Source organism: Mus musculus, chromosome 13 (assembly GCF_000001635.26).
Source record: "Mus musculus strain C57BL/6J chromosome 13, GRCm38.p6 C57BL/6J".
NCBI lineage: Eukaryota > Metazoa > Chordata > Mammalia > Rodentia > Muridae > Mus > Mus musculus.
In genome coordinates this window covers 58,379,058-58,390,202 of record NC_000079.6, presented here as the reverse complement: position 1 = coordinate 58,390,202, position 11,145 = coordinate 58,379,058, and the positions used below count along the sequence as shown (strand labels likewise).

The 11,145-nt window shown below is 44.1% G+C and overlaps 1 protein-coding gene across 1 annotated transcript; it reads left to right on the top strand.

The window, feature by feature from the left end:
- Positions 1–4,977: 4,977 nt before the first annotated feature.
- 2210016F16Rik (RIKEN cDNA 2210016F16 gene) lies at positions 4,978–10,157 on the top strand. Its single transcript, NM_027335.1, has 4 exons — positions 4,978–5,379; positions 5,794–6,053; positions 7,600–7,795; positions 8,194–10,157. The coding sequence occupies exons 1-4, from the start codon at positions 5,049–5,051 to the stop codon at positions 8,421–8,423; spliced, it is 1,017 nt and encodes a 338-aa protein (NP_081611.1). The 5' UTR covers positions 4,978–5,048; the 3' UTR covers positions 8,424–10,157.
- The last annotated feature ends 988 nt before the right edge of the window (positions 10,158–11,145 follow it).

Here is an 11,145-nt window from a genome sequence, read left to right as displayed (position 1 = left end):
TAATTTTATTTTTTATTTTTAAAGACAGGTTAGCTGTGTACCATTTCACCAATCCCCTTGACTGGCCTTTAAACTACGATCCTCAGGCCCCTGAATGCAGAGAATATAGTTTTGTACACCACCACCAAGCCTGGCACAGTTATGAGATACTACAGTATTATTAGCAATATTGCAGTGTTTCTCAAATTGCATTATTAGAACCAACAAAAATAAAGGTGCTAGTTAATCAAAACCATGGGCTAGCAGTCACTTGTCACACAAGCCTCTGATACTGAGTATAGTCCCCAGAACCCACAAAGTTGTCCTGATCTCCGCTTGTAGAGATGATCAGAGTGCTCATACACATACAAAAAACTTAAATTGGTTTAACAAAAGTGAGATTTCAGTGTACGTTTAAAAAGGTTTTAATACAAAGGTTTACTACATAGCACAGAAGAGGTAGGAACAGGAAGGAATTGGAAGACTAGCCATGGCTACATGTGACCCCTTCAAATGAAGTAAATAAAACTATATCTCAACTAAAGCAGTTTGTGGAAGGACTACATTCCTAGGTGTGATGATGAATACTGCCTATGGGAGATAGTCTACATTGGGTAAATTGACATGAGAAGACTCAGCTAAAATACAAGTACCCCTTCCTATCAAGTCAGACTGAATAAAGAGAGGAAGTGAGCTGACCATAGTCATTTCTGCTTCCTGACTGCAAACAGTTGAGTGGCTAGCTCAACCTCCTGCTGCCATGATAGACTCTTCAAATTAGGCCAAAAGAAGTACTCCCAAGTTTTCTTGTCAGGTGTTTCATGACACCCATAAGACACCCATAGTAATGAACATGCTATTTCTCTCCCACCCACCCCTTGTGAGACTGAGTGAGGGCCTGACATGGAGGGCAGAGACTGGTTTTTGTTTGTTTGTTTTTTTCTCCTTCCAGCTGGTTTTTGAGGCAAGGTCTTTTCCTGTCTCTGTTGCTGCACTGTGTACTCCAGATGACTTGTTATGTGTGTATATATGTTCTCAAGCATGTGGCTTGATCTCTATATAATATCTGGGAATATTTGGGACCCTAAACAGCAGTTATAAAAGTAGGCACTGTCAATTTCATTGTACAAACATGATTTCTTCAAGTTTAATAATTTCATTTAAGGAAAAAAAAAAATCTGACCTGAAGACAAACTCAGACAATTATGTCTGAGAAGTAGATCCATGAGTACTGAGCTAGCCCCCAGCCCTCTCCTGGAGTGTATTTGACCTATCCTATTTGTTTTCTGAAAACTTTCCTTACTACTTTACAGTATAAAATATAGTATAATAAAAATTTTTTAAATGAGGAACTAGTCTGAGTTGGGGTGGCTATATTTGCAAATATATTGGAAAATATAAAATGTTCATAGGGCTGACTGATTTTGTCTGGGTGAAGAGATACTGAGATGGGTAAGACATACCCTTAAAGATCTTCCTCTGTGGGACATTTCCAGAAACTAGAAGATAGGAAGACTAAATGAATGAAGTACTCAATGACTTAATTCAGGAATGGATTCAGAATTTAAGTAGATACAGTGGTAAGACTGTGGAAGATGATGGTTAGGTGGAAAACGTTGGCTGCTTTGAGGGGAAGGAGAGAACATGTGTCTTTGAGTTTGGTTTGTAACGATTGGCCTTGGTCATCCTGCTTTCACCTGTGAAACTTTCTTTTATCCTCTGGTTTCCTTTGTTTCTTTTGCATTTTTGAGACTGGATCTCTACATAGCTGTGGCTGTCCTGGAACTCACTATGTAGAGCAGGCCGGCCTTGATCCTACAGAGATTCCACCTGTCTCCTGCCTTTCTAGTGCTGGGAGTAAGGCATGTGCCCCACTACATGTGACTTCTAAACTATTGAAGTGCTTGCCATAGTCTATCATTACAGAACGTAGGAGCACGAGCAGTAACCGCCGTCAAGAGGCTGCTGTTTAGAGCTTCTGAATGATGCCCATCTTTGATGAATGTCAGCTGAACTCCATAGCAAAACTTTCGTAAAAGCCAGTATAGATGGCAGATAAAATCTTGATAACGTCTAGTGTGCACTTGGTGCTTTACCCTCCCAAGCCAGAAGAGGGCAACATCACCCGGAGCTGCAGTTAGAAACACTTGTGAGCCACCATGTAGACTTAGGAAGTAAGCCCAGGTTCTCTAGAAAAGCAGCCAGTGCTCTTAACTGCTGAGCTATCTTTCCAGCCACTTCTCAGGTTACTTGTCACTATAAACTTGGGAAACTTTCCTGGCTGTGTCCCAGAGGTTCCCAGAAGTTGTGTTCTCCTTTTCACTTGTCTCTAGGAGGGTTGTTTTGTTTTTAAAAATCTTCCTGGTTCCTTGAATGATTCACTGTTCAAAAATACATTTTATAATATGGATTTTGTCATTGTTGTTGAGGTTTTGTCCTGTGATACTAGTTTTAGAGAAGGTATCATATCCTGATGAGATTTTTAAAAATGTGTATTTTTGGTCTGTTGGGTGCGATGTCCTGTATATTTCTGTTAAGTTACTCCATAATGTATTTTAGCTCTGATGTTTATTTGCTTAGTTTTTATTTGGGAGATGTAACTGTAAAAGCAGGTCATTGAAGCTCCCACTATTCCTGTGTCAATCCCTATGAAGCACTGTATATACTTCAAATTATGTGCTTTATGAAACTAGGGATTACAACATTCAGCCTATGAAGTATTTCTCTTGATAAATCATTCCTGACATAATATGTGGTATCACCCTTTTTATATTTTCTAGATAGCTTTGGTTTGACATTTACTTTATCTGATATTTGCTTTGTAATTTATTTTACAGTCTTTGATTTTTTTTATCATTGCTAGCAAAATATGTTTTAGGACACAGTATATTACTGGCTTTTGTATTCTCTACTGAATTCTATCAAACTTTCAAGGATGATCTCATACCAGTTCTATTCCATAAAATAGAAAGTGAATGGACACTACCAAGTTCATTCTACAAATATAGTATTATTCTCACACCAAAACCAGGCAAAGGAATAACAACTTAAAACTACAGACATCTTCTCTTTAATGAACATAGACACAAAGACTCAACAAAATACTTGCAAACTGAATTTAGAAATACATTTAAGAAGATCAAATATTATGACCAACTAGGGTGTTTTATGGAGAGGCAAGTTTGACTCAACACAGGTAAATGAATAAATGCAATACACTATATAAACAAACTTAAAAACAGAAACCACGTACATAATCTCACTGATGAAAGGTCTTTTTGACACAGTTCAACATGGCTTTGTGGTCAAAGTGCTGGAGGTGTTAGGATAGATTGGCTCATGCTTCAAACTAATAGAGGCTCTATTACAACAGACCTATAGCCAAAAATCAAGTGGAGAGAGCATCTGTTCTCAATTCAGGAATGAGACAGGGCTGCCCATCCTCCTTAGTTTTTCAGGATACTCTTTGAAGTCTTAGCTATGGAAATAAGACCAAAGTAAGTGATAAAAAAGGAAACAGGAAAAGAATCGAACTATTCCTACTTGCAAATGATGTGTTTCTATACTTATAAGACATTATAGAGGCGTTTGAGAGATGCCCTCAAAGTTAAGAGTACTGGCTTCTCTTCCAGTGGACCCAGGTCTGAACCCAGTACCCATATGGCTGTTCCCAATATCTTGTAACTCCAGTTCCAGGGGCTCCAACACCCTCTTCTAGCCTCTGCAGGCAGCAGGCACACACATGGAACACATACATGCATGCAGGCAAAACATTCATACACAAAATAAAAATACTTTTTTCTAAAAAGACCTTTATGGAATCTACTAGGAAACTCTTTAATTAAAGCAAAATTGCAGGATAGAAAAATCAGTATTTAAAAGAAAAAACAAAGCCGCGTATGGTGGCCTATGCCTTCAATCCTAGCACTGAGAAGATAGAGGCAGGTAGATCTATATGAGTTTGAGTCTAGCTGGTCCACATAGTAAATTCCAGGTGATCCAAGGCCACAGAGGCCTTGCCTCAGAACAACAATGAGAAACGCCCAGATAATAAAAACATACTTTCATACTGATTCTGCATCTCCAGGCATCTTTTCAACATTGACCAATGTATCTTAAGTATGTTAAGTTTTAGGGGTTGGGTTGATACTTTATAATTCCTACTTTGTTCCAGGTAACCCTATAGAGATGACTAGTCACACAGTTTATAATCAATTGAAAGTCTATTCCAGCTGGCTGGGACCACACCCAGGTAGGTATTCAGAGACCTAGGAGGTGTGGTTCCAACTGTCCAGATCAACAGTTTTTTAAAGGCAAGAAATCACACCCGGGTACTTTGCTTTGCAGCTGTACGAGGGCTTCCCAGAAAGCAAGATCTTTTAGCTAAGATAAGTTAGCTGACCTTTGGGCTCCTTGAATACAGTTGGGTAATTACCCACGGGACTCTTCATCAAGATCAGATTCTAGTTAAACCTGGAACCGCCTCAGCAAGAGTACAAGATGGAGGGACTTTTGCACTGTCTTGCTGTGACACACCTTGACCGTCAGAACGACTGGCGTTTGTGTCTGGTTCAGACAGTTCCCTTGATTTAGTCTGACAGACAAACACAGGCATACATTTCAATCTAGGCCATTGCTTGGTGGTGGGGAACCTCCTCCTGGAATCATTTCCCTTTCCTTGCAAACCTGGGATCACCATCACTCCTGTTGGATGCAAGGGCGTCAGATGCAAGGTTTAACTGTACTGTTCCCTCATGCAGTCAATGTTCCAGTGACTCCTAAACCTTCATTCGGCCTCTGAAGTGTGGGGTGTGCTGAGCGGCCCTCCGAGGCACCTAGCCTCGGGGTGGCGCCGGGCAGCAACCAGAGTCCCCACGCCCCGCGCGATCCCAAGCCTTCCTCAAAGACGGGAGTGCGACGGGGACGCGACAAGAAACACGACGGCCGAACACAAGGAGTCCCAGAGGCCGGCCGGAAGCTTCCCGCAGGGCAACTTCCGGACCTCAGACCCGGAAGTGGGCGCAAGTGCTTGGCCCTGGCGGAGGCCGAGGCTCCGGGTTCGAAACAGCATGGGGCCACCGCTTTCGCCGCGCGAGTCGGCGAGGTTCGTGGCCGAGAACAGTCGCGACGTGCTCGTGGACCACGAGGGCGTGCGCAGGGCGGCCGAGCTGCTGCTGCCCGCGGCCGCGGCGTGGCGCGTGGAGCAGTGGAAGTCCCTGCACGAGCTCAACCCGCGCGGGGCGGACGAGGCTGCGCTCGGCTGGGTGTTCCTGGTGGACTCGCTCAACTTCTCCTTCTGGGCCGAGCGGGAGGACAGCAAGTGTGCGGTGCGCTACGGCGGGACGCCCTACACTGGCTACTGGGCCCTGTGCGCCGCCGTCAACCGCGCGCTCGACCAAGGTGGGTGCCAGCCTTAAACCTGGGTGGGTGCTGCGAGGCGCGGGAGGTGACCTCTGCCCAAAGCAGAAGTCCGGACATACAGAAGCAATGTATGCCAATCAGCACAGGAGGCAAAGCCGGTTTTCTTAAAAAAAAAAAAAAAAAAAAAAAAATCATTAAAAAAAAAAAAAAGATTTATTTGCCGGGCGGTGGTGGCGCACGCCTTTAATCCCAGCACTCTGGAAGCAGAGGCAGGCAGAGTAGTCCTGTTCAGTGTAGAATTCAGACTACACTAGCCTCGAACCCACAGGGATCCCATCCAGCTGATTAGGCCAGCGCCACAACACTCTGCCTTCTTTAACATGAATTTGATTTCATATTTTTTGCTAATTGCAAAAAATTAAATAAAAAATCTGTGGATTGTTCTCTTTAAAGGGATACCGATAACCAGCGCCTCCTACTACGCCACAGTGAGCCTCGAGCAGGTGCGGGATATATTTCGTTCAGACACAGCTGTGCCCATGCCTTTAATGGAAGAGAGACATCGGATTCTCAATGAAACTGGGAAAATCCTACTGGAGAAGTTTGGAGGCTCTTTTCTTAACTGTGTCCAAAAAAGTGGCAGAAGTGCGCAGAAGTTAATGCAGCTGATTGTTGAGAACTTCCCTTCTTACAGGGACGAGGCAGAGTTTGAGGTGAGTTTGTTGCTGAGGGAGGGGTTTAGCAGGTATGATCATTCTGAGTTAATGCTTTTCCTTCCAAAGCCAGGTTTAAGGCCAGCAACTTAAAATTTGAAGTTTGTTCACTGTGGACAAGAAGCAATAACAAAATGTGCTTAAAATCTATCCCTTTTTATTTTTTCTAATCGGAGATTTCCTTTATTTTTGCCTTTTATTCTGTTAAATGTTTCAGCCATCCATATAAGGCTTGTCACTCAAAGATGGGGAAGCACAAAAAGTTGATAAAGTTGGATGAAAATCAGAATGTAAAATGTATACTAGTTTTCTCTAGGAAAAAAGTATTTCTTGAAAAGCTTGGGCTGGTTCTGGTGGCGCAGGCCAGTAGGATTTGCTGAAAGAGGCAGGAGGATCTGGAGTTCGAGGCTAGCCTAGGACACACATCTTTAGCCGGGCGTGGTGGCAGATGCCTTTAATCCCAGCACTCTCGAGGCAGAAGCAGGCAGATTTCTGAGTTCAAGGGCAGCCTGGTCTGCAAAGTGAGTTCCAGGACAGCCAGAGCTATACAGAGAAACCCTGTCTCAAAAAAAAAAACAAACAAACAAAAAAAGAAGAAAAGCTTGGTATGTGTTTTCTTTCTTATATACTGTTTTTTTATAATGATTTGTTTTATGGTACAAAAAATTTTAATGTATGTACTTTTTAAACAGTGAGCTTGGTTTTGATTTATTTATTTTATGTGTGTGAGCTGTGAGCTCTCATCTTCCTGTACTGTACCTTTGGCCGTGCTTGCTGTGTGTTGCCACTCCCTTCCCCTGGAACTGTAAACCCAGGTAAACTCTTCCTTTTCTAAGTTGCTCCTGTTCATGATGTTTTATCACAGCACACACAAAAACAGAGCAACACTCCCCCACCCAGGTTCATTTCTTTTTCAGATATGTTTATTTTTTGTATGAATGTTTGATTGTCTGTGTATATGTGTGCTATGTGCATGCCTAGAACCCAAGGAGTTCAGAAGAGGGTATTGGATACCCAGGAACAGGAGGTAGGAATGATTTCCCCAAATTCCTTAGTAGTGGGTTTATGTTATGTGCACTGAGGTTTAACTTGCATGTGTGAGTGTGAGGGTATCACATCACCTGGGACTGAGTGCCAGATACTTGTGAGGTGCCATGTGGGGGCTGGGAATTGAACTTGGGTCCCCTGAAAGAGCAGCCAGTGCTCTTAAGTAGATTTAGAAAAGGTAATTTTGAGGCTGGAGAGATGGCTCAGAGGGTAAGAGCACTGGACTGCTTTACTGAAGATCCTGAGTTCAAATCCCAGCAACCACATGGTGGCTCACAACCACCTGTAATGAGACCTGATGTCCTCTTCTGGTGTGTCTGAAGACAGCTACAGTGTACTTAGTTATAATAATAAATAAATCTATAAAGAGAGAAAAAAATAAAAGGTAATTTCCTAGAAGTAGGTCTGGATTGATGGTAATGGGTTTTTTATATGATATCATTTTCTGGGAGCTTAAAATGTACTTAAACCACAGTAACGTGTTTTCTCTAATCACCAGGGGAAAAGGATCGCCTTTTACAAACGAGCACAGATCCTCGTGGCGGACACGTGGAGTGTGCTGGAGGGCAAGGGAGATGGCTGCTTCGAGGACATCTCCAGCATCACCATGTTTGCTGACTACAGGCTGCCTCAGATTCTCGTGTACCTTGGAGCCCTGAAGTACTCAGATGAGCTACTAAAGAAGCTCCTCAAAGGTTTGCAGCCTCATGTCCCCGTTTGCTGCCGTGTTCTGTGGGTTGTTTGGGTTGATCTACAGACAGCTCTCTTCTGCTTAGAAAGCAGAGCACAAGCATGGGGGGAATGTGTGCTGGGTGCAGTGGTAGCTTCCAGCTTTGAGGAGACGAAGCAGGAGGGTGGTGAGTTCGAGAGCAGCTTGGACTAGAGGGAGATCTTGTTAAATTTAGGGCTAGTGCAGGTTTATTCGAGGAATTAGGAAATGCAGACGTAGTAAATGCAGAGTGCAGTACTACGCCCTGTGAGTACTGACACAGGCAAGCCAGACAGCCTCCGTTGCTGAATTTAACTTGTAATTGTATGTGAGTGGCTAGGTTTCTAAATGATTTTTTTTTTCTTTCCCTCGTAATTCTCACAGGAGAGATGCTCTTGAATGGAGATAAACAGGAAGTGGAAATTAGAGGTTGCTCCATTTGGTGTGTCGAGCTGATCCGGGACCGTCTTCTGGAGCTTCTTGAAAAGGGTGAAAACTCTCCTGTTGAGATCAACTCTGTTCTTCTGGACTATCACCTGTGGGACTATGCCCGAGAGCACAGGGAAGACATGAAGGGAGTCCCTTTTCATCGCACACGCTGCATCTACTACTGACCCTGAGCATAGTGGCTCCAGTTGAAACCCTTGCAACTTTAGATCCTACAGTCACTTCACAGTTTCTGATTTGCTATAAAGATAAAAATTACGCTGCCTGATGGTGGTGCACGCCTTTAGTCCCAGCACTCGGGAGGCAGAGGCTGGTGGACCTCTGTGAGTTCAGGGAGAGCCTGGTCTACAGAGTGAGGGCAGCCAGGGCTACACAGAGGGGAAAAGGAAAAAGATAGGTAGAAGATAGAAATTACAGGAATGGGCAATTGTCTGTCCAGTTGCCATTCATTTTTTCCCCTTGGCATAGAAATGTGCGTTCCTATAATCATACTGCGTATCCTTCAGCGATCATGTCCATGTCTTCAGTTGGTAGTTTTTCTCCACTGGTAATCTTAGTTGCTCTCTTCCTTCTTTTCCTTTTTTTTTTTAGTGGTCCTGAGGATTAAGCCTATGACCTTGTGTATGTTAGGCAAGTGCTCTACCACTGGGTCACACTCCCAGCTCAGTGATTTTCTATATGCTACAATAATTTAATATGAAATAGAGGTAGTCCTTGATGTATGGACGGTTGCCAACTGTGAACACTTGGCATGGTGGCGCATACCACGTGCCTATGGAGGCTATGTAATCTGGGTACTCAGAAGATGGAAGCTGGACAGTCATGAGTTCTAGGCCGTCCTGACGACTCGGAAAGCAGAAATAACGAGACCTTCACCAGTACAGAGCATTTGCTGCTCTCTGGTGGAGGGCATGAGTTTGGTTCCCAGCACGCACGTTCACTGTCGCTACCGTCTCCAACCAGCAGAAAAGAAGCGATGAAACCGATGTCCTTCTCAAGGCAGTTTATTCAGGAACTTAACAATGTGCAGGAAAAAGAATGCTCCGACCTCTCTCGGCCATCCCCCTTTATCCCCTCTTGTCCACTCCCCATCACCCCAGTCCATGTAGGCACAGTTCATTGGCTCAGGACTACATTCGTCACATCATCCAATCTTATGTCATGGTGCATCTGTGCAATGCACCTCAAGGTACGTGGCTATCTTGAGGGATATGAGGAAGTCAGGTGCCAGTCATAAGACTTGGCAGCAGTCCCAGGTGCCATCTTGGGGCCACGGCCACACCTGCTCCTTACATCTCCCCCTTATTCTTTAAATTGGCAGAGAGAATGCCTGTCTTAGGTTGCCCCCTGCAACAATGCTCCTTACCCATCACTGGGAGACAGACAGCAGTGGTCTGATCCCTGTCTTAGGTTGGTAACATGTCCAGGGAGTCTTACCTGTCATTGACTACTTCTCTAGCATGCCAAGCCACACTTGAGGAGATTGTCACATCTCCACAGCTGCAAAGGCTTGTATCAACAGAGCTTGAGCCCTGCAATGGCGATGTTGCATGCGGCAGATGCACCAAAAGACCAGGACACTGATGAGCACGTAGCACAGTGCCAATTTACAATACTGGCCCATTCCTTTAGGTGTGACATAGCAGTGGCAATCCAATTTGCAAGTCCTTCAGCCATGGATACATCCACCAAAGTGGAATTAATATGGACTATCCCAAAATCTCTTTTGGGTCTAAACAAGGTCATAACCGAAGGGGTCTGCACAGGCCATGGTAACAATCTAGGTGTTCTGGTTACAATAGCTAAAGAAAACATAGAAGCATTCCAACCAACAGATACTATAAAAACAGCTATCCTCCTTATATTCTACAACATCATCAAAATAACTACCATTATAAACTAAAAATACAAAAAGAGGCCAAATGCATACAGGCGTGGCTTTAAAGAATACATTCTTCCCATAAGCAAATTGAATAACAGAAGACTCAAATAATACAGATTCATCCCAATAAAAGCTAGCATTTCCCCACGCCCTGCCCCCCCCATCAACATACTCAAAGGAGAAAGATCTGTACAACTCCCAATTTATCCCACACAACAGCCAAACATTAAAGAGATTGCTTGCCCCTCTCTGGGCTAGATTTTGATACGTCCAATTAAACCCTGAAAACGTTTGATTATGACTGGTACTAATATAAGGGGAAAAGGTAAAATATTTTTTCACGGCCCACGCAGCTTTCCTGGACTGGCAGCCGGTCCATGGGGGCAGCGAATCTCGAATACCCCTACAAAAGGGGGCCCATCATAGATCTTCAGTCATCACTGCAGGCAGCAGCATCACCCCCAGGAGCAGCTTCATCAGGGCACCTCTGTCCATCTTGAACTACCCTCGTCAATCTCTGTGGAACCCACAGCAGCTGGCAGTGATCCTGTGGAAAAACACAAACAGACCCTCTCGCCCAGACCAACATAGGGTCGGGCACATGCCATTGTCCACTCAGAACATCCTTCCACGTGACTGTGCCTTTGTAGGATGCCTCGGGATTGGCAAACCATTCCGCAGCAATCAAATCATTTTTATCTTTATTCAAAAAATTCAAGGTAAAGAGAGCAATGGCTAATCTCTCCCTAGGAGTAACACCGGAGGCTACTCCCCCTTTCTATTTTATTAGACACTCTTTCAGAGTGTGATGGGCTCTTTCAATGATGCCCTGGCCCTGAGGATTGTAGGGTATACCGTACACCAAGTGGACACCCATCATTTTACAAAAGGAAACAAAAGAAGCTGAAGTATAAGCAGGTCCATAATCATTCTTAAGCTCTCTGGGCTGACCCCATGCACCCCATTTCTCAAAGCAATGGGCAATGACATGGCATGCCTTTTCACCA